This window comes from Cavia porcellus, unplaced genomic scaffold (genome assembly GCF_034190915.1).
Source record: "Cavia porcellus strain 051 isolate PalLab524CR breed Dunkin Hartley unplaced genomic scaffold, mCavPor4.1 scaffold_2, whole genome shotgun sequence".
Lineage (NCBI taxonomy): Eukaryota > Metazoa > Chordata > Mammalia > Rodentia > Caviidae > Cavia > Cavia porcellus.
Window position 1 is genome coordinate 75,985,843 of NW_026947485.1, and position 24,644 is coordinate 76,010,486.

At 38.3% G+C, this 24,644-nt stretch overlaps 1 protein-coding gene across 12 annotated transcripts in view; it reads left to right on the forward strand.

Moving 5' to 3' along the window:
• Window positions 1-24,644, forward strand: part of Btrc (beta-transducin repeat containing E3 ubiquitin protein ligase) — a 180,123-nt gene that overhangs the window by 47,245 nt on the left and 108,234 nt on the right. For 7 of the 12 annotated variants that reach the window (XM_063244246.1, XM_063244253.1, XM_063244250.1 and 4 more), the window contains exon 2: window positions 21,071-21,178. The exons of the other annotated variants lie outside the window; for them this stretch is intronic. In XM_063244246.1, coding sequence (XP_063100316.1) covers window positions 21,071-21,178 — 108 coding nt within the window. The remainder of the gene's footprint in view (window positions 1-21,070; window positions 21,179-24,644) is intronic. 12 annotated transcript variants of the gene reach the window in all.

Here is a 24,644-nt window from a genome sequence, read left to right on the forward strand (position 1 = left end):
ACATCTCCTTATTGTCAGCTATTCATACATGATACAGAAGTCATAGAACTGAAAGGAAGAAACAAAACTTTAACAAGTCCAGTAGTGCTCAATGATTGTATTAATTCTATGGGTGGCGGTGACAAATTTGACCAACATCTAGCAAGGTATTCTGTAATGAAAAGCATGGAAAATATATTATCAAATATTTATGCACGTTCTGGACCAAACAGTATGGAACCTGTTATTTATTCAAAACAAGGGGTTCAAAAAGTCACAGTTTAGAATAGGTCTGATAGACCAAAGCATTGAAAATACAGGAGAGCAGAACCCCAGGCAGCACACCCATCATCGACATTTTCCTGTTAATGTTTAGTGTGGACATTTTATTGAAATGGTGCCACCCACAGGAAAAAGGAAAGGCCAACTCAGCAGAGTAAAATGTGTTTTTCAGAGAAAGAAGAACCTGGGAAGGGACTGGATAGACTGTCAGGTCACCGTGTGCATTGTGTGTTGAATGTTTTAAGATCTGCTATATATAGAAAAGTTATTGAACAAATTGGATAAAATTGTTTCATATTTCCTGTTATAATATAAAAATTAATGAAAAAAGGTACAATTTTTGGTCATCCTGTATTTACTTAGTTTCATCCTATATTTAAGTAACTAGATTGGTAAGTGGTTAATAGTGTAAGGCTCTGAGTTTTGTTTAAATCCTAGTAGAGAATTTTGCATTTGTATCAGACATTCAACCTAGTTGAGTTTTGCTGGAAGTTCAGCTTTCTGTGGGGGTTATGGTTTCGTCAGTGTCTCTTTTGAAAGGTCGTGTGCCATTGAGATCTGTTTCATGTTTGTGCTGTTCAGTGCCCTTTTGGGATCTGGATGGCAGTCTTGAAATCAGTTCTCAAATCCATAGCTCACTATTTTGGGCTGTGTCCATGATGCATGACTGGAGGGTGAGCACAGGTGTTGAGTGGCCACTCGATGGGGTTGCTTTCCTGAGATCCTCTTCTGAGATCCTCTTCTTGGTGATCTCCTCAGTGCTGTCTGCTTCCCTGGGGCTCCTCTTTTCAGTCATCCAGCCAGAAAGCTAGAGCTTTATTTAAAGCTGCATATGTTACTGCATCTGGAGCTAAGAGATGAGGGAATAGAGAGGGGAACAATGCAGTAAGGTTTTTCCTCTCCCTCTTAGGATCACAACCATCCTGATCAAAGAAGGTTTCTTATTTCAGATTTTAGGTTCCTGTGGGGTCTCTTCTTCTACGTGGCTTTCATGATGGAACTGTTTGGAGAGAATGGAGGAGTTTCACCATTTTCTTTGTTAGGATATTCCTTCACTTCTTGAGCTAGAACTACAAGGCTTTTCCTGGAACTTTCTTTACCTGCACCAATACTCGCTTTTGAATTTTGTGCTGGTAGACATTGAAGGAGCAATAAAAGATAAATTCCTTGTTGATTTAGGGCTAGATTGAACTCTTCCTCATCATGCATCTGATACTGTTTACTTATGAGTCTTCAACAGCTGACCTACACATTCTGTCTACTTTTAGTAGCTGGATTCAGTGAGTGATAAAAGAGGGAATATTTATTCCATCTTACCTGGGACCAGAACTCCATTTAGTTGTCTTTTTCTTACTAGTCAGAAATCATACTTTGTACATTCAGTCCTTTGAAAGTGCTTCATGGACCATCCTAAGGTCTATTTTAGTAGCAAATGTGCTTGAAAAGGACAGGTACTGTATGTCATTACGTCAGGTTCATTTGTTGTGTTCTTCATTTTTTCTTATTCTGTTATACCGGAGAGAGCTGTGTTAAAATCTGAAACTGTGAATAAGATTTGTATTTGTCCTTTAGTTCTGCATACTTCTTTGGGGTATGTGTATGTGTGTGTGTGTGTGTGTGTGTGTGTGTGTGTATTTGTTTCTGGGGACTGAACCCAAGACCACTTACGTGGAAGGTGAGCATTCTACTGCTGAACTATAACCCCTTTTCTGTCTGTTTGTTCCTTTTTTTTGAGACAGGTTTCATTATGCAGTTCAGGCTGGTCTTAAAGTCACTTTGTAGCCTAGCCTGGAACTTGCAGTGATCCTCTTGCCTCAGCCTCCTAAGTGCTGGAATTACAGTCATGTGCCACCATGCTTGGCTTTTTTGCTTCTTATATATTGAAAATTTGTTACTATTAGTACGTATACTTGCAGGATTATTCTTGATGAACTCACTTCTATCCTTATGAACTGGCCCTCCCTATTGTTTTTCATATTCTCTGTTTGGAAGTCCATTTTGATGTTAATATAGCAAAGTCAATTTTTAAATAAAACTTTGTATGATGTTTTACAATTTTCCCCATAATATTTTAAGGTTTTTGATGTTTAGATATTGTTTTAGTTGTCATTTCTCTGTTTTAGTGACTGCTTTTGCGGAGGAGAAACATACAAAACCAAACATTTCTTGTGACCACCCTCAGTCATAACCTTTGCACTAGGGATTACACCATATGGAGAAAATTCCGGAAATAGTCATCAAAATTACTCATATAAAGGTTAACACCCTTTGTCTGTCATATAAAGGTTAACACCCTGTGTCTGGTAATCTTGTCTTGCTTAATTTTTTTAGATCTGCTTAAGTTGTGCCTGCTGTTCTACTTTTTCTGAGCTGGACCAATGAAAATTTGTGTTCCATTGAACCCCTCTTTATTCATCACATGCACAGCTTTCTCCTTCCCTTCCCCCTTCCCATCTTCCCCCTTCACTCTTTAAGCAGATCTAGATTTGCCCAAAAGATTCTTTTGTGTTTTTTTGGGGGGGGAGTATCTAAATTTAAATAAATACTTTGTTACATGTTTGCAGTACATAATAATTACATTCATCATGGGGAGTTGGAGCATGTTCCTTTAACATATCTTAATTCTTTTTGCTTTTGCTCTTCCTTCCCTTAAAGAGAGCCTTAAGGTGCTCACTATCCATTGCTTCTCTGGAATTCTCCATGTAAATTTTGGTGAACTTCTGTACCTTTTGCTTCTGGGTCTTTAAATTGTTAAATAAATGCTCTCCTATCATTTAGAAGTATCTCATTGATTCTTTTCAATAGATCTTTCAGCTTCTTCCTGTGTCTCAAAATGTATAAATCTATAGTCCTTAAAATTGTTTTTTATCATAAACTAATTCATATGAAAAGATATCACTAAAAACAGAAATTGTAGCTGGGCATTATGGTTCATATGTTTTAAGTCCCCGCTCTCAGGAGGCTGAGGCAGGAGAGTCATCATGAATTTGAGGCCAGCCTGAACTACACAGTGAGTTCAAGCCCTGCCTGCACTACGTAGTGAGACCCCGTCTCCAATAAATAAACAAAGTAAAACAAACAGAAAATGTATCACACGTTGCATTCTCAGTAGATTTGTCCAAATTTTTAATGAGTATATTAAAACTGTTGTGAAGTGATGAGTCACACTGAGACCAGAGTGTATCCTGGCTCCTTCTTTGTAACATCAAAATTTACAGTGTGCAAAGCATGTGTAGTGTCCAGTGCTTGCTGGAAATCCACATAAATGTGTGCCGATGTTTCTGCAGAGTAGGTTAGAGAGGATGGGCTCTGTGGGGCTGGACTTGTGGTGCCAGGTGCGACTCCTACAATGAGGCTGTGGGGTAGCTGGGCACTGGCTTCATCTTGGCATGGTGTATGCAGGGCCGCAGGCCTGACTGATGTGTGTTGGGGAAGCACAGCACCGAGGGATAAAAATCACCAGGAATCAAGTGATAGGTCCAAGGAGGTTAGGCTTGGAGCCACAGAGGCTGCGGGTGGCTGGGTGGTCTCCACTGTTCTATTGGGTCATAAAAGAGGAAGAAGAAAGTCTGTGCGAGTGAAGATGTAGATTTCTTACCTTTTTCTCTCTTGGTTTTATTTTTGTGTTTTAGACAGGGTTTTGCTATATAGTTTAGGCTGGCCTTGAACTCACTGTGTGGTCCACGATAGCCTCAAACTCATCGTGATCATCCTGCTTCAGCCTCCTGAGTGCTGGGATCATAGGCATACGCCACCATGCCTGCTGTGGATTACTTTTGACTACTCCATTTTATCTGTTTGGCTTACTAGATACTTTGTTTTGTTTTCATGAGTTTACCATATATATGTTTTAGTCACTTTCCAGTTACTGGAGCAATGTGCCTGATGCCCATAGCTGAAAGGAAGGGAAGTTCCTTTTTCATTTTGGCTCACATTTTCAGTTCCACGTCTTCTGGCTTTGAGGCATGGTAGAAGGGCCAGGTCAGAGAGAGCTGCTCAAATGTGGATCTCCAGGAAGGCACAAGGAACAGGAGGAGCTGGGGAGGGAGATGGGACTTCTCAGGCAGGGTGCTTGCCCTGTGACTGGCCTCTTCCCACCAGTGCCGCCTTCTGTTAGCACCTCCAGAAATGAATGCATCAGTGAATTGATCCACTGGTGGGTACACACCCCCATGATCCCATCACCTCCAGAAGGCCCCACTCTGAATACTAGGGGTTCTGGGGGGATCATTGTAGATCTAAATCATAACAGTATGCATTTTAAAATATTAACAATGGTGGAATTCATATAATAAAATTAGGGTTTGTTTGTTTTGGGGAGACAGATTGCCACTGTGTACTGGCCTCAAACTTGGCGATTCTCCTGCCTCAGTCTCCCAAGTGCTGGGGTTACTGGCATGTGCCACTGGTTTTACTGACCAAATTACTGGGTTTTTGTTGTTGTCTTTTGGGGGCAGGGTTTCACAATGTGGTTCAGGTCGGCCTTGAACTTGCTTTGTAGCCTCAATGGCCTTGAACTCATAGTGACCCTGCTGCCTCAGTCTCCAGATTAACTGGATGTGCCCCAGCATACCTGGCCAAAGTTACTATTTCAAAGTGAATAATTCTGTGATATATAGTACATTCACAGTATTATAAATCACTGTTTCTGTCATTAAATTTCCATTATTAAATGAAAAACTTCTCAACTGTTAAGCAGTTTCTCTTCATTCCTTCATTCTTATCCGTGGCAGTTACCAGTCTATGTTCAGTTTATATGATTTTAATTGTTCTGAATATTTCATGCAAGAACCATAAAATACGTGACCTTTGTGTCTGACTTGTTTCACTTTAGCATTATACATACATATCTATATATTTATCATGTTGTAGCATGTATCAGTGCCTTGTTTTTATGGCTAAATTACATTTCATTGTATATATAACAAAATTTGTTCATTCGTCCATCTGTCCTGTAGTAAATATTTGGGCTGTTTGCATCTTTTGGCTATTTGGATTAATGCTGCTATGAACATATGTGTTCATATGTTCTGGCTGCAAGGCAAAAGATGGATTTGAGTGCCTCTTCTCTTTTTCATTTGCTTCACTTTGTTTTTCTTCCTTTCGCAATACTAAAGGTTGAATTCAGGGCCTCACCACTGATCCATAGACCTATCCTTTGTTCTGTTTTGAAACCAGTTCTTGCTACATTGGTAAATGACCTAGACTCAAACTTACCATCCTCCTGCTTCAGCCTGCTGAAGTCACGTGAGTGTTGGGAGTACAGACATATGCCCCCACAGGTGCTGTTTGCAGTTTTGGGTATATTGCTAGTAGTGGTCATATATTAATTATGTCTTTCACTTTTTGAGCAACTGGCGAACTGTTTTCCATATTTGTACATTTTTTTCTTTCTCCCTCCTTTCTGTTTTTTTTTAAATTTTATTTAAAGAATGAATAAACAAAACAAAAAGGGTAGAAATAATACATAATTTCAAAGAAAAAATAAACAGTAAGAAATCACTAGGTGATTATATATTGTCCTACAAGTTACAAAAGTGAAGATACAAAGTGGATATTCAAATAGTGAGACTGCAAACAGTTCTGTTCAACTATTCAGCAAAAACTTAGTAATATGGTTAACAATCCTATACACTTAAACATACATGCACTTATCCATGTCTTCATTATGTTAAGATTAAACCAAAGCAGGCTAAAATCAGTCTGAACAAAGAATAACAGTAATGCTGGATTTCACATCATGACCCTACAGGATCAGCACTGGGTACTGTAACATCTCTTTTTCTTCAAAGTAGTTGTTCATTTCCTCATGTGTTATAAAATCAGTCCTCATAAACTGTTTATAGGTTCTAGGCAAGCATGAGTCTCTATATATATTTCTATCCTTTCTGTATTAGAGGGAGAAACAAAACAAAGCAAGACAAAATAAAGCATATTGCTATAAACACATGAAACGAAAAAGTCATATAAAACCACAGTACACAGTTCTATAATGGTTACTGTGCTGTCTCTTGTTATCTTCAGTAGAATTCTCTGTATCATCAGGCATAGTATAATTGAATATAGCAGTACATAACAATATTAATAAAAATAAAACATTGTAAAACTTCAAAAGCAGGTAATAATCAAACCAGAATGGGTATTGTAGTGAATCTTGTCATCTTTAGTGTAGTTGCCTATACTCTCAACTTGATACTATTATTACAGTTCTGAATAAAATCTGTCCAGACCAAACAACAATCTAACAAACCAGATTCAACTAAGATCAGTCATGGTAAAACAGTATAAGCTATACAGGGCTTCAGATTAAGTTAATAGGAAATTAAGGATGGTTACTGTACTATATCCTGCTATTTTTTGGAATAGCTGTCTGTGCCCTCAGATCTAGCACAAGTAGACAAACTGGGACAGAATATAATCTAAACAGAGTGGTGTGAATAGTGTGGGTTTTAAATCCTGATACACTATTAACAATATCCTCTGCCTTCTTTTTTTAGATTATTCCTCCCCTTTCACTCCCACAGGGTGCACTGTGCATTTTTGGGTCCCACCAACTCCCTCAGTTTTTAGATTGAGGGGGCAACCTGCTAAGTGGTTCCCTTTCCCTCCTGGACTTGATCTCAAGTCCAACCCTTGTATTCCTTTACCTACAAAAACTGTCTTTTCAACCTATCTGCAGGTGCTTATCTAGTTGCCCCTATTACTCTGTGGTTCTCTGTCACATAGAGCATTGTTTTCTCATATTGGATTTTTGGTCTGTGAACCCTTTTTCAGGTTAATTATATTTCCTATATATAGAGAATCTTGGTGGACCCTGCCCCCTGTTCTACTCTGCCTCTGTTTCTTTTATTCTTTTCTTTTTTTAAAAAAGTATATCAAGGCCATCGATATTAGAGATTATAGCCAACCTTCTCTGCCTCATTTCTGTTGTGCTATTTTTCTGCCATTAGTTGTCTGCTTTTCTCCTTCATTCCACTTTCTGCTCCATTCATTGAGGCCTCTCTGCCACTGTTCCTGAAATCCTGGTACTTTTTTCTCTCTCTAGAATGTCCTTCAGTATTCTCTCTGTAGGGTTGGATTGGTGGTTGCGAATTCCCTCAGTTACGCTTTGTCTTGGAAGCATCTTTTTTCTCCATTAATTTCTAGAGACAGTTTTGCAGGGTACATCAGTCTGGGCTGGAGGTTATTTCTTTCAGCAGTTGGAATATTTGGCTCCAAGCTCTTCTTCATTTGATGGTCTGTGTCGAGAAGTCTTCCATGATTTGGGTGGGTTTTCCTTTATAGGTGATCTGTTTTTTTTCTCTGATGGCTTTTAATATTCTGTTCTTACATTGAATTTCTAGGATCTTGATTATTATATGTCTGGGTGAAGCACTGTTTTGGTTTTAGGTGGCTGGAGTTCTGTATGCCTCATACATCTGAATATCATTTCATTTTCCTATGCTTGGGAAGTTTTCCTTAATTATTTTTTGTGAATAGCCTTTGTAGTTCCTTTCTTTTTACTCCTCTTCTTCATTCACATTCTTTATTCTTTTTTTTTAAATTTTTTTGGTCTTTTTCTTTTTTTTTAATCGGTACCAGGGATCAAACTCGTGACTGCCTGCTTGCAAGGCAGGCGCTTATGCCGCTGAGCTAAATCCCCAGCCCCTACATTCTTTATTCTTAAGTTATAGATCTTCTTGTTGCTTTCTAGCCTTTGTATTGTTACTGCCTGTTTCCTTGTTACTTTTAAGAGATTTTTTCCTTTCATGAGCCCATATTGCAAACCTGTCTTCAAGTTTTGATAGTCTATCCTTAGTTTTTTTCAAGCAGTTTTGCCAGCTTTCAATAGAGTTTTTAATTTCCTGGTAATCTCTTTGAAACTGCTTCATGTATTCTAGGTTTTTTTTATATTCATTCAATGTTTCTCTCCTTTTTTTTTTTTTTGTTCTTTTCTTCTGTCTGTGTCTTTGTTTTTAATTTTAAGGAGAAAAAAGAAAAAAAACAAAAAGGGTACAAGTTATACAGAATTTCAGAAAAAATAGTAGGAAATCACTAGTTAATAGATTACATATTGTCATCTTAGAAATAATTGTTCAAGTTACAAAATTAAAGCATATAGAGTGGACATTCAAACAGTGAGACTGCAAACAGTTCTGTTCAATGATCCAATAAAACTCGGTAATATAGTTACCTATCTTATACACTTAAATATAAATGCAGTTATGTCCTTTAGAGCACTTTCTTTTCCTCTCTTTTGTACAATGACAATTACACAGTTACTTTTTTTTGAAGAAAATAAAACCAAATGTGACATAATAGGACAGAGTCAGTCAAATCAAAAGGATGGACATAATAATGTAAAAACAAAATACAAGGTGATCAACAATGGTTACCATTAGTGCCTCTTGCTATCTTAAAAAGAATTGTCTATATCATCAGTTATAATAAAATTGAACAAAACAGTAAAGAACAAGACCAATAAAACCAAAACATTGGAGACATTAGAGGACTTCAAAAGAAGATAATAGTCAACCAGAATGGGCGGCATAATGAATCTTATTGTCTTCACAGTTGTTGCCTATACTTTCGAACTTGGTACTATCAAGCAAAACAGAATAGAGGAAAATCAGTCAAAACAAGATGGTGAGAGAAATACAGGGTTTCAAATCAAGTTAATAAGAAATCAATGTGGGTTACTATAATATATCCTGCTATTTTTTATTTTTCCCTTAATGTCTGTGTCTTCTTGAGAGGTGCTTAGCATTTCTTTTATTAGTCTACTTATATCTTGCTTTACTTGATTAAATATTTCACTTTTGAGCTCATCTATGAGTTCCCAAAGATATCTCTTTGTGTCCACCGATGCCATGTCTGATACTGCATGTTTGCTGCCATGGTCCTTCTGCTTTGGGATTCCAGGCACATGCCACCATGCCCAGAAGTTGTGAACCATTCTGTACTCTTTGCTAGTTTTTCTATATTCTTAACAGTATTTGTTGTGGATTTATTTTGTACTTTGATGAAAAGCTTCTTTTATATCTGGGCCTATGGGCATGCTTCTGTTACGAAGTATCTCTGGATGGTTCTATTCTTTAGGATTTCATTTTTTAAAATTGTTATCTTAGTGGGTGTGAAGAGTACCTTTTGATCTTCATTTTCATTTTCCCAGTGACTGATGTTACTGAGTACTCTTCTCATCTGCTTGTTGTTGATTTGTGTGTCCTCTTTTGAGAAATACCTATTTAAATCCTTTGCTCATTTAAAAATTGGGTGTTAGCCTTATGTGATGGCACACACCTGTAATCCAAACACTGGGAATGCTGAGGGCAGGAGGATCACTATGAGTTTGAGGCCAGCCTGGGCTGCATAGTGAAACTCTGTCTAAAAAAAAAAAAAATTTTTCTTTTTTTATTAAAAGTTGGGTGTTACCTGGTAGCCGCTCCTAAAAGTGGCTCACCAACTAAACATTATGTGGTTCTGGATTGCTCTCCTCTCTCTCATGAGTTAGATTCCAGGTGTTTGTCATCTTCAACAAAGAATTGGATGAAATGAGCAATAAATAAATATAAATTAAAAAGTAGTAGAAAAGTATTCGAGAAAGTAAAAGTGAGTGAGCTTGAGCTAAGTAAAGAAAAAAAAAAGGTAAAAACAAAAGTACATGTGGGCTAGCATGGAAAGTTGTGATAGGGAGCTCTTCATGGCTTCAGTGTGTCCTTGTATGCTGAAGATATCCAGGAAGCCCAGAAGAATTTATACTGTATGCAGGTCCTGAGAGGCTATGCTTCTGCAATATTCTGCCTTACCCATCCTTATATCTGTAGCCTCCACTAGTTAAGTTCAGTTTCCTCTAGCAGTCCTGTTGTCCTATGTTGCCTAGGCTGACCTCTTCATTAAGGTGGTCTTCATACCTCAGCCCCCCAAGTGTTGGGATTACAAGTGGACATGACCATGCACAGTACGAATTTATTAGCATAAATGGAGAAAGTGGTTATGATGAAAATGATGACGATGTCTTAGTGAAAAGATTTCATATCAGAGGCAAAAAAACTATTAAAAGCCTTCTGGAAATAATCCATAGCATTGAAAATACAGTAGATAAAATGTTAGAAGCTGATCTAAACTTAGGCTGATTATTCAGCAAAGCATAGAAAATGTTTGTAGAAATTAGGTGATGATTGTCACCATTTAAAATTTTTTTCAGTACCTTTGTAAAATTTTATTAGTTCATATATAGTGCATAATGTTTACATTACTGGTGGGAAGTTGGCACAGATACATAACAGATCTTAATCTGCTTTTTTTTTTGAAACAGGGTCTCACTATGCAGTTCAGGCTAGTCTTGAATTCATTAACTCATTTTATAACCCAGACTGGTCTCGAACTAACAGGGATCTCTTGCCTCAGCCTCTCAAGTGCTGTAAGTCTTTACAGGTGTACACCACCATACTTGGCCTTCCCCATCTCATGATCTTTTTTTCTTTCTTTCTGTTATTCATGTTTATTGTTTATAATGTTTAATTTCCTTGTATGGGTCAAACATACACACCCCAATTCTTTTTTATCTTAATCTCTCTTCCCTTTCCCTTGCCTTTACCTCTTGATTTCCCTTCTTTTAGAGACTTCTGTCTCTACTGCCTGTTATCTAAAGAGTGCTTTAGTGCCAGTCAGCTTTTGCATTGTGAGAGTCCAAGCACATGTTCATTTTGTACTCTCATTTATATTTTTTACATCCTTTTCATTTACCTTTGGTTCAACACAGTGATCTTTTCTCCCCCACTCCCTGCCTTCCCGCTCCCTTTTTTTTCCTTCTCCCCCCTCCCTCTCTCCCCTTCCCTCCCCTCCTTTCTGGTTCAAACCCAGGGAGACTCTGAGGTAAGCCATTAGGTGATTTTCTACTGATTCTTCACTTGTTTTACATTTAATGGTCTCTTAAACCAATCTAATGATCACCCTCGCTCTCCCTCTCTCTGTCTCGCTCTCTCTGTCTCGTTCTCTCTCTTTTGGTACCAGGGATCAAATTCACAACCTTGTACTTGCCAAGCAGGTGCTTATGCCACTGAGCTGAATCCCTGGCCCCCAATCTAATAAATTCTTAATTTCAACTTTTATAAATTTTTCAAAGTTTATTTTGAAGTATATAGATCCCAGTTTTCTGGTACAACTCTTCACTTTTTAAAATCAGTTTTCTTGACTATTTTAAATATGATTATTTGACAGCCCATATCTTAATTCTGATACTTGTCACCACTTTAGGCACTGTGTTTTTCTTCCTTGAAAAATTGGGTTAATATATACACAGCATAAAATGTACCCTCTTAGTCTTTCTTATGTGCACAGTTCATTAGTTTAGCTGCATTCACACAATCCTGCAGCTTAGTCTCCAGCACCTTGCCTTTTGCAGAACTCCATACCCATTAAACAGCAACTCTGCATCCTCTGCTTCTTCCCATCATTCTGCTTTCTGAATTTGACTACTTTAGGTGACCGAAGTCATGTAGTATTTATCTCATGACCAGTGTACTTCACTTAGCATAATATTCTTGTCTTTTTGTTTTTGTTTTTTTTTTTATCGGTACCGGGGATCGAACTCACGACTGCCTGCTTGCAAGGCAGGCGCTTATGCCGCTGAGCTAAATCCCCAGCCCCAGCATAATACTCTTAAGGTTATCTGTAATGACCCTCATAGTGGAAAGGTCTAGTTTAGTATCACATTTTACATTTGGTGGTTATGTCTTTTTATTCTCCTTTACAGTTCTTCAGTGGTTCCTTGGACTTTCATGACACTGATGTCTTTAACGTTTTCAGGCTACATAGTTTGTAGATTTTTTTTTTAAAAACGTTTGGTACTGGGATCATATCTCTGGCCTGGCTTGTATGAAACACATGTGGTACCCTGAGCTGCATCTGTAGCCTCTAGAGGATGATTTTGAATTTGAATTGTTCTGATACTTTCTAATGATTAGATCTAGGTTTATGTACTTTTGATAGAAATAGAGAGATGATCCTGTATTCTTCCAGTATGTTGTCAAGTGAACAGGATTTTAATCTGCTGCAGCAATGGTATACTAATGTTGATCATTTGATTAAGATATCAGCCAGAAGCCTTTTCATTTTGTGGAAGGCATTTTGAAACTATGTAAGTAGCCTATTCTCATCAAACTTCTAGTTTATTTTTATATCATTAATGCAGTTATGAGTTTCTATTTTATTCAGTGGCTTATCGTACTATCTGTTACCACAAATTTAATGGTTTATAACACAACATAAATTTAATCTTATTTGGGTTTTTTTGGGGGGGGACAGGATCTTGATGGGCACTTCAGGCTGGCTTCGAATTTGAAGCAATTCTCCTGCTTCAGCCTCCTGATTACTGAGATTACAAGCGTACTACACCATCATGCTTGACTTGGGGGGATTTAAAGGACTGTTACATTAAAAGACTGCATGCCACAGTACCTGCCTGGCAAGTACAAAGCCCCGAGTTCGGTTCCTGGTACCAAAAAAGAAAATAATTTTTAAAAAAACAAAAGACTACGTGTGTATATATTGTTATATTTAAACTCTGAAGAAGCTGGACCTAGTGATACAGACTTGTAATCCCAGCACTCAGGGAGACTTGGGACAGGATGATAACAAGTTCAAGCTCAGTCTGGGCAATCTAGTGATTTCCCGGTACTGCAAGAAACAAACAATAACCCTTAAACAGTAAATAGTTATTATACACTGAGCATTCTTAACCAGAGAACCTGAAATCCCAAATGTTGCAAAATTCAAGATATTTTGAGCATCAGCATGGTGTCACCAGTGGGAGGTTTCATACCTGACCTCCTGTGCGGGTAGAAGTCAGATGGAGGCACTAAAGGTGCATCATGAAGTTTCTCTCAGGCTGTGTGCACAGAGTGCAAATCAAACACATGTGACTTTTGTATCTAGACCTTGGGGACCTATCCTTAAATTGTTTCATAGATACATGCATGCCAGATGTCAAAACACACATTTTAGATAAGAAATACTAAATAATGAGTATTCCAACTATTTAATATTAAGTTCTCCTAAAATACATAGAAAAGTGAAAACATCTTAGTTATCTTTACATTTTCATGAGTTCCAATATTTCAGAGTGTTGATCCCTAAATTGAAAGATGTTACAGCTTGACTTAGACCTTCTCCTAGAATTTTCTCCATCTGTTTTTTTTCCAGATACACACATTTTAGCCCACTGTGGTGGCACACATCTGTAATCCCAGCATATGTGAGACTAAAGTAGGACTATCACTGAAAGTTTGAGGCAAGCCTGGGCTATGTGGTGAGACCCAATCTTAAAAAACAAAACAAAAACAGAACAACCAAGTATATACATTTTTCCCTCCCCAACTTTATTGTGACATAATTGGCAAATGAAAATAACAGATATTTAGCTGGGCAGGGTGGTGCATGCCTGTAATCCCAGTATTCCAGGAAGCTGCGATTGGTGGACTGCAAAACCGGGTCCTGCCTGGGCAAATTAGTGAGACCCTGTCCCAAAGTAAAAAATACAAAAGCATTAGAGATGTAACTCAGTGTCAAGGCCTTTGGTTCAACCCCCAGTAGCATCCTCTCTCTCACAATAAAACAGAAAGGAAGAAGGAGAGAAAGAAGAAAGGAAACAAAAGCCTGCCTCAGTATTCTGAATAGCTGGGCCTATGGGCACATAATTCAGCATCAAAGGTTGTTTTTTATTTTATTTTTGGTTCTTTTGGAGATAGGGTCTCAGAATGTAGTCCAAATTGGCCTTGAACTCACCATGTAGCCCAGGCTGCCCTTGGATTTGCAGAGATCCTCCTGCCTCAGCCTCTTAAGGGCTGGGATTACAGGTGTGCATCACCACTCCCAGTCTGATACCACAGGTTTATACTGAAGCTTTTGTGTCATTAGTTTTACTCACTTGTGTACTCCCTACCCAAGCTAGTTCAGTTTACCAGTGTCTCTTTTGTTGCCATTGTAGTTATTTAAGTTGACACTTTAGAGTTATTCCTGACTCCCCTCTCTCTTTTCCTTATAGTCATGGAATCCTGTTCATCTTTCTTTTGATGTACCTGTCTTCTCTATGGCCATTAGTTTAATGTGGTCTTCCTTTCTTCAGTTTCTCTACTCAGTCTAGCACTGCTGTGGCATCTTTGCCCTGGCCCCCAACCTTTGAACTAGGGTCTAGCTACTTTGCTGTATTGCCTTGGGTGCCCTTGGGTTTGATAGAAGTGGAAACTTTTTTTTTCTTTTGAAAGTAGTAAACTACAACAGAACAAGACAGAATAAAGCCAACTGAGACTGTGTAGTGAAATTGGTACTGAACTTCATAGTAGGTTACTGGGATAACAGTAATAGGTATCACAGTATATTTTGTTATCTTTACATTTCTCATTTGCTAACGGGGGGACAGGAGAAAGGGGGTAGGGGAAGTGGGATGTTTGACTCTAGGCCGTGCACCAGTAGGTTCACTATTGCTTAGCACGGAGGCAGGCTGGTTGCTTGGCTTCCCAGCGTCCTAAGTTCCAACATGGTGTGGATCTCAGGAGCCGCTGGTGGTTCTCCCCCTGGAAGGGCTGCAGTCTGCCACACCGCTGCTGCTTACCAGAGAGGGGAGCTGCTTACTTGGTTTCCCAGCATCCTAAGTTCCAACATGGCCTGAAAACTTTTTTTTCCTGCCAAAAATTAAACTCAGGATCTTGCTCTTGCCAGAAATGCACTGTGCCACTGAGCTATATCTCCAGCTGCCCTTGAATTTGGTAGTCCTTCTGCCTCAGCCTCCCAGAGTGGTATAGTATGTCCCATACCCTGTTAGGCTGAGGCAGGAAGATCACTAGTTTGAGGCCAGCCAAGACTGCGTATAAAGAACCTGCACCAAAAAACTACTAAATAAATAAGTAAAATAAAATAATTTAAAAAACATGTAACTTCATGCTTGACTTACCATTTTAATGTAATACTTTCCCAGAGAGTCAGTGTATCTAGTTTTCAGTTTGATCTTCACCACTTATTAGGTGCTTATGTGTTTCTTCAACAATTCATGGAACCTTCTTGAGTATCATTTGTTACTTTACTAGATGTTTATACATGTCAATAAAATTTTTGTCTAACATCTAGCTTCCCATCTAGCTAGTCTCAGTTAAAACAACCAATAAATATTACTTTATCAATACTATCACTATTCCATAAGCAAACAATGCTTTTTTTTTCTTCATTTTTTGAGACAGGATCTCACTATTTAGTTCCAGTTGGCCTTGAATGTGTTTATATAGTCCATGAAGGCCTCAAAACTCACAACAATCCTCCTGTCTCAGCTTCCTGAGTGCTGGGGTTACAGATGTGCACCACCATGCCTAGCAGGCAAACAATGGTTTTGTCTCTTTCATATGTAATTTTCACTGAACTCTCTCTAAGCATGCTTATAGAACATCTATAGGGAGCACACATTGTAGATATCTTTGAAGAATAGTCTTGTAAGAAAGGCCACTATGTAATTTACTTGTGCTTGAACTTTACCAAATATTAGAAAATGTAACCTTATAGTAGCTATTGTATACCACAATAATACTATATTTTTCCTTGTAGTTATAGTTTGTGCTAAATTATCTCCCTAAAGTTAGAGTATAAATTGGGCTGGGTATGTAAATTCTGAGTTGATTCCCAGTACCACAAATACAAACAAACAAGGAATTAAACTATGAACTGCTTGAAAGCAAGTCTTTATAGTAGTGAGTCTATAGTTTTTGGAGATAGACATGCTGGGGCTTTATTTCTACTGTTTGCCCTTGAGTCAAGTTCTCTAAATCTACTGTTCTGTTAACCAGTGTTATTTATCCAAGTAAAATTTTGATAAGGTATTCCTCTTGTGAATGATTCGTGTCTTTTACTTTTACTATAAATCTGTATCTTTGCAGTGTGTGTTTGAGTTTCCTTCTTCTTACGATTGTAGTACTGTTCCTTATTCATGCATCCCATCAACTCTAATAACTAAGAATTTGAAAGAGCTTACCCTAGCCCCTTAAACTAAAATTCCAAAATAAAATTATGATCAATAATGAACTGCATATACCCAGGGAAGCCACAAGACACAGCAATGTGAGTTCCAAAATAACATTAACTTCCAAACACCACACAGAGGATGCATTCCTGATTATTACAAGACTAGTATGGGCATAGCTGCACTTGACTACAGTGAGAGCTACACATTACCATAAGATTTTATATATTATAACTCAATTTAAAAACTAATTTTCAAATAGCTTTGTATTGTAACAATTAATCTTACCCATACTGGTAAGCGCTATTTGAAATCTTTAAGGAAAAAAATGTAATTATGAAATAAATAGGGTAGACTATAACTTTACTTTATTTCTTTCCTTCCATTGTATCTTATATATAGGAGTGTTTTTCTAAATGAAGGGGGCAGGGAGAGTCAAAGGCAGTCTGGGCAACAAGTGACACAGTGGAAAGAGCTGCCATTTTGGTATTTATCCCTAGAGCTGTCTCGCTGTGCTTTAGAACCATTCTGTTCTGTAAGTTTCTAACACAAACAGAAGATTTTTTTTTCTGTCCTTCAGCATTTAATAAATAATAGCCTTTAAAATTTGCCTTTGCCATTAAAATATCTGAAAAGCACATGGTTCAAGCTCTTGCTGTTTCTCCTTGGAAACTACATGTAAATTCCTAAGATTTTCCTCTAAATTCTTATTACTATTTTTATTAGTGGTGATGCTGAGAATCAAACTGATAGTTTCCCGCATATTCTACCACTGAGTACTATATTAAAGGGGGGTGTGTCTAAATTCCAATCCAGCAATGACATCCTTACATTTAGACACTTATATAGTTTTTTTTAAAAAAGTGTGAATGACTTATTCCTTAAATGATTCTCCTATGCAATTTTAAAAGCTACAATATAGTGCACAGATGTGCCTCCATCTTACAAAAAGCCATCCGCAGATAATACATACTTGTTTCTTCAGCTCATTTTCTACCTAATCTACCCCACCTGGCTCTTCTGTGCAAATCAAAGCAAGTTGAAAACTGTAATTTATTATCACTGAAGTTTCCTACCCAATTAACCCTATGTTCACCAGCTTATTTAATACTGAAGGAGGAGGTCCTATATATGTTTCCACTAACTGAAAAAACTTGGGGAAAAGACTATTAAAGTGTTGTAATAAAGGACCTCCATCAGGCTCACTGCCACAGATTCACTTACACAGAACACGGAAGCTTCCCCCTCCCTCATCTTCTGCTGCGAGGATGAAGGTCACTGTGGTTACTGCACCTCCTCACGCACTGAGGGCCTACAGGCAAAGGGCTGGCCTCAGCATGCGCCACGAGAAGCAGAATGACAAAATTTACTCTACTCAGGTCCCTGTTGGTTAACCTCTAGAAGTAACAGGAGCTGTAATAACAAGAAAGACTGCAGCATTGAGAGTTTATGTATCCTTAAGCAGGAAGTAGAAAGCCCTTTTCAACTTTAAAAACATCAGGCTGAGAGAACCCTAGTATTCTCTAAACTATGCAGTGCAGTCAAAATCTATCTATACAAATCCAACAATCAACTTTTAAGAATCTATAGTTCTTCTTGTGTTTGCCAGGCAGGTGCTTAAGGTGCTGAGCTCAACTCCTGGCCCCAAGAATCTATAGTCCTTAACTCAGAAATGAAGCCCACGTGTTATAGAGGATCACACTTAATCTTACTGTACAAAATTTTGGGAAAACTAAGAGCTCTAAAATCTTCACAGTGTAAAAAGAAAATTAAAATAGTAAAGTGATGTCATTACAAAAATAAGTTTCCCACTAATGTCCTTTGTGTTTCAAAATGTTCAGGAAAGCTGTTGTGGTTTGTGTCTAGGTGTCCCCCCAAAGCCAACACTTTTAGACAGGGCTTTTTCAGAGGCGGCTTAGTTTCATGTGTATGATTTGAGTAATGGCTCGGTGTTGGGATTAAGGCTGGGTGATGACTAACTCAATCCACTTACTGGATCTCAGCAGTCTGGACAAAATAAAAAAGGGGCAGAAAGAGGCTTGTTAGACCATTTTTTGTGCTTGCTGCTTTTGTTTTCTGTCTGCCATGAACTACTGGGCTCTGCCTTGTGCCACCCTGTCCTGGAGCCCACAGATTATGGACTAAAACCTTCACCAATTGTGAGCTAAATAAACCTTTCACCTTTAAATTGTGCAGTGGGTACTCTGTCTCAGCAGAGAGAGAAAAGTAAGCAGAAGCCATTATGAACTTTAGATGATAAAAACAACAGTTTATCCACCAATCAAATAATGTACTTATTTTTTAGGACCAGAGTGGAAACAGATCAAGCACAAAAGGAGAACTAAAGTTTATGAGACAAAAGGAAAAGTTTATGGACGAGATGGCATTGTGCCTATAATGTCAGAACTGTGAAAGCTGAGGCAAGAGATCACTTAAGAGTTCAGGGCCACCCTGGGCTACAGAGTGTGAGCCTATTTTAAAAACAAAAAGTTGTTTGCTAGACACTGTCCATACCATGTTCATTTAATTATTATAGCCTTGTGGAAGAATTGTTATCATTGGTTATTTGTAACCAGTGTTATAAAAATACTCATTTGTATTTGTTTGGAACAAATGCAAGTAAGTGTGTATGTTTAAAAAAATAAAAAGCCGAGGTGTAGGTTGAGGGCTTCCCGCTTGGCTTCTGGATACACCTCACAGGGCTGCTGTGGTGTGGCCTAGTGTGAGCAGGAAGTGGGATGACAAGCTCTCCCCAGCTGCTCCCTTCTCCATTGCTTCTTGTTCCCTTTCCTGTGTTCTCATGCTCTTTCTTGTTTGCTCTCATTTTTTTCTACCTTTTCTGTTTTTCTTAAATTCAGTCCTTCTTTCAGGAATGACTGGGATTTTTTTCTACCCATCATACACTAAACTTTAATTAGCTGCTTAAAAAAGGACCATGAAAAAGTATTCAGCATGTTTGATCCTTAGAGGAACTGCAAATCAATGTAACACTGAGATTCCATCCTATTATAGAAAACATGACTGTCCTCAAGAACTGAAGCAATAAATGCAGGTGAGGTTGTAAGGGAAAAGGAACCTTTGCCCCATCTGCATTCTTGGTGGGAATATAAACTATTTCTACCACTATGGAAGTAAGAGATTCCTCAAAAAACTAAAAATAGAAATTCCATTCACCTCAGCTGTCCTTCCTTTGGACGTCTTTGCAGCAGATGCAAAAAATATAATATTCAGTGGTATATGCATATGCTTGTGTATAACAGCATACCTGACAATAGCTAAATCTTGAAAGTAGCTTGTCTGCCCATCAACAAATGAATGGATAAAGAAAACTGTAATATATGTATCACAATTACACAAATATATGATGAAGTACTACTTGACCATAAAGAAGGATACTTTTAAGTCATTTGTTGGAAAATGGATGCACCTGAAGATCGTGATGCTAAGTGAAATAAATAGGACACAGAAGGTTGCATACTTTCTCTTATGTGAGAAACCCAAAGTATAAATAATTTAACAAGCAAAAGATTATAAGGTGTGGTGGCGTGCATTTGTAATCCTAGTGCTCTAGGTTGAGGCAGGAGGATCACTGAGAGCTAAGGCTTGGGCTGCTTAGTTCAAGGACAGCCTGTCTCAGAAGACCAAACAAATGAAAGATTATAGGAAACAGAGTTAGACTATATAGAGATGAGAAAGGGGCCTCTACTAGGAAGAAGGGAGGGGAGGAAAAACAGAGATCAGAACAGAAGATATGTACCAGTCCCCATGTGAGTATGTCTGTATGTATTGCAAATATATACAGATAAAAAGAGGGTGGGGTAAAATGCAGAAAAACAAAATTTTTGAGGAATGCAAGTATTAATGCAAGGTATAATGTCTTATGAACTCTTTAAGGCAGTAGTGCTAATACTGTCTACTTAGTGTTTTGAGAAATGGTAATTTCTACTGGTTTTGGCCACTGAATACTCCAGTATTTATCAGAGATGCTTTTTTTCTCTTACAAGGTTTTTAATACCAGCAGCGTCCTCAGCCCTCCTTGCCTCCCTCCCTCTCCCATTTTCCCACTGCTTTACTTGGTTTTGTTTCCCCTTCTGTTTGAATAGTCTCTTGACCCCCTTTAGCACATCTGGAAAGATGAAGTTAGTTGCTATGGTAACTAGTGCATACATTTATATTGATAAATAGCAGATTAACAAGATAGGGCATATACAAACTGTGCCTAGTCAGTTGCTGTCAGAAGCTACAGGGATAGATACATTTTTTCTTTTTTCTAAAAATAACTTACCTTTTGTTTTCTAATTTACCAGTCCTGAATTGTAATGCTACCACAAAGTATTCTTCTTTCATAGATTATTTCACCCTGTGATTAATTTATGGGCAATGAATTGAGACCCATGAAGAAAACAGTCAGTTGGATTAAGAAGTAGGTTTCTTGGGGCTGGGGATTTAGCTCAGTGGCATAAGCACCTGCCTTGCAAGCAGGCAGTCGTGAGTTTGATCCCTGGTACTGATAAAAACAAAAAAGACCAAAAAAAAAAAATAGGTTTCTTTTACATTCATATATAATAGAACAGGGACAATTTTAAGAAACATTTGGTGTTTTTTGACCTATAATTTACTTCTCCTACTTTGCTTTTTGGCTACTTGGCGCCCTTTTAAGTTTCTCTTTGGGGTTAGACCCAGTGGAGTAGTGTGTTTCTGAAAATGTTTCTGTTATAAAGGGCAGCTGCAAATGGAATATTGTATTCAGCCATGCTTTGAAAATTCCTGTAATCTGTGCCATCCTGTCCCATATTGTCCCATCTCATAGTTGTCCTCTCTCTGCAGTGCTCTATGCCCAGGTCTCTGTGGCTGGGCTGCTCCAGCCTGGCGGACAGCATGCCTTCGCTGCGATGCCTGTGTCACCCAGGGACTGGCGCACTCACAGCTTTCCAGGTACTTTCTCTGTCTCTGTGGTCATTTGTGGTCATTTGTGTGTGTGTGCGCGTGCGCGGGTAGGTGGGCAGGTGGGCGTATATGCATGTGTGTCTAGTTTCTTAGTGTGTCCCTCCTTCCTTCCCAGTTTTTACTTTAGGCACACCTTTTCGCACACCTCACACTGCCTGTATTTCATAGCACTTAGTATTCCTTTAAGGAGAAACTTTTAATGTAGGACTGACTCACTCAAGACATTTTTATCATGCTTGGCTTGTCAGGCTAGATATAGTGCAACCTGACTGTTGGTTTTGAGATCTAGTAGAAGTATGATAGTAAATTATAAAAGAATCTCAGTGGACAGCAGTTCACTATGTAATGTTTGCTTTGCAGTGATATAAGCCAACTAATGTGATTAATTATAGTCAATTACCTGAACATGTTGTTTTTAAAAAATGATTACTAAAAATATAAATTACCTTGCTCAGGGTGTCTCTTGGTTACTATATCAGTATGTATATACACTTACAGTCCGTTTCTTTCTGGTATTAAAACTGGTAAAATGTGGTTCAGAAGCTGTCAATACAAGTCACCTCAGTCCAGTAGCTAAAGTCATAGGTAGAGACTGTCTGTCCATCAGGCAAGTTCCAAATACCTAGAGACCTCCACAGGAAGTGGCTGGGTTTCTCTTTGAATGAGGTTAATTCTTTACTACATCGATGTCACCAGTCCCTTTGAGAATCATCATTCTGGGACTGAGGGGAGGTAGTTTGGTACTAGAAATTGAACCTGGGGCCTTTTTAATAGGATCTTTATAAATTGCCCAGGCTGGGCTTGAATTTGCCCCTGCCTCACCTGCCGCCCCCAAATACTGAGATTAAAGGCATATACCACCATACCCAGCTCTCCTTTGACAAGCTAATGAGAACTATTGAATAGATCCATAAAATTAAAGTTACTTACATAATTATTATGTTTATTTTCACTGTAAACCACATAATCTCAAAACTGTAACTGAAAGAGTTTTCGGTGTGATAAGAGAGAATGTAAAGTAAAAATAGTCTTTACTCCAAGGATGTGGAGAGAACTCTATGACCGCAGGGGCTGGCTTTCTCTGCTGGAAATGTGGGGCATGGGATATCATAATTTCCGACTGCGGTGGCGCTTAGGGGTGGGCATTGCTGACGCCCAAGCAGCCAATTGGAAGAAGCAGGAAGTGGTAGATGGTCCTACTTTGGCCTTCCGCCTCGTTAGACCACCGCCATAATTTCTACTGAGGCAAGAACCTTTCAGTAACCTCCAAAATTGATCAATTCTATGAAGGAAATGTGCAGGGAGATGGCAGGATGTATGAGGGTCTTGGGCTCACTGGTAGAGCTCCTGCTTAAAGTTCTGAGGCCAAGCAACAAATGAATGAATGGAAAAGAGAAAAAGCTAGCTTGAAAACAAGATAAGGAAGATTAGGTAATTAGTGTTTTAAGATCCAAAGAAGGAGTAGGGAATAACTATAAGAGTGAAAAAGGGAAACATTGCAAGCCTAAAGAAGATCCTGTCCAAGACCCCTAAAGATAGGTATGGCTTGGGTATATTTGAGGGTCCTACAGAAAACAAGGCTGTTATTTCAGAGAATAAAGAGGGGAGAATGTAGTGAAAAAAGACCAGAGACGCTAGGGAGCCATGAATAGGAGGCAATGGAAAGGATTTGAATGTGAGTTTGACCTATTCAGATGTACATTACTCTGTCTATAAAAAGTTGGATTTAGATACGCTGGGTATGTCTTGGTTACTTTTCAAAAGGTACTTTTGTCAAAATACCTGACACCCGAAATGGAGGAAAGGAAGGTTTATGTATCACTGTTATGGAGGTTTTAGTCCGCTGTCAGCTGGCTGCACAGCAGGGTGGTGCAGCTGAGGGGCAGCACCTCAAGGCAGCAGAAGACAGCAAAAGCAACAGAAGCACATGAGGCAGGGGACGGGTTGGGACCGGACGGGACAGGTCAGACGTGACACAAACCTCTTTTTCTCCCTCATATTGTAAGCACCCCGCCCTTACCCCCAGGACTGGGGTAGCACTCACAATTTGTGTGCTGTCTTGCACAAGATGAGGATGTTTACAAAATAAGGACCCTGGCTCCCTGGGACTCTTTATTTTTATTTTGTTTTTTTCCCTGAGGTTCTTCATTAAACTTCTGGGGCAGGAAGAGGAGAAAGACAATGGCAGAGGAATGGAGCAGAGAGGTGAAAGCAGTTATATTTTGGCTTTAGGATCCCTTTTCAATCTTTAAAAAATTACCCTACAGTGCTTTTTATTTGTGTAGATTATTGCTATCCACTGTATTTGAAATTAGAATGTGCTATGTAAACATGTATTTATTAATTTAAAAAGTAACTATAACAAACCTATGCCATGTTAACAAACATTTGTATTAAAAATAACTATTTTCAAAAAAGTAAAGCTGGCATTGTATTATATATTTTTTTTCCCTTCAGATTTTTTGAGACAAGGTCTCACTGCATAGTTTAGGCTGGGTTTAAATTCACTGTGTAGCACAGGCTGGCCTTGAACCCCAGGCAATCCTCCTGACTAATCCGCCAAATGCTGTAAATGGATTACAGGTGTGTGCCACCACACCTTGCCATTGTATTACATTTTTACAAGTCTGATATTTAGATTAATAAAAGAACTGGATCTGCTTCTGCATTTTGTCAGTGTAGAAGTATATGAGGAATATCTGGCCTCATACATAGTTTTAAAAGAGTTATTTTAATACATATACTTTTCAGATAGTTGTTTCTAAAAGATAAGTTTGAGTGTAGAATCTGAAACCACATCAGTGACTTTCTGTGTAATTAAAATCCAGTGGTCTTAATTTTTCAATAAATCATGTTATAATTGGATATTCACATGCAAATCTGACTTTTGACAGTTAAATTGCACCATATGTAAAAGTTAACTTGAAAAGGACTGTAGATCTACTTATGAATGAAAATTATAAAACTAACAGAAAATTTAGGAGAAAAAGGGTTAGGCAAAAGACTTCTTGGATATGACACATACACAAAAAAATGAACCTTAAAGAACTAAATTGATAAATTGAGCTTTCTCACTGATTTTAAAATGTTTGCATTTCAAAAGATACTGTTTCAGGTTAAAGAAAGAGTTCATTGGTAGAGCAAAGCCCTGGGTCCAGTCCCCAGTATTAGGGGAAAACAAACAAACAAATAAAAAAAACCACACCTCCCCGGAAAGGAAGAAAAAGGGCCAGGGATTTAGCTCAGTGGTGTAAGTGCTTGCCTGGCAAGTGTGAGGCGATGAGTTCGATCTTTGGTTTTACCCCCACACACACATACACACAAAAAGGAAAGAAAAAAAAAAAGTCTTTTGAATAGGTAAGATAAAGACTGAGAGAAAATATGTATAAAATACATATCTATAAAAGACTTTGTAGGGCTTGTGATATGTACAGTGGCACAGTGCCTGCCTGGC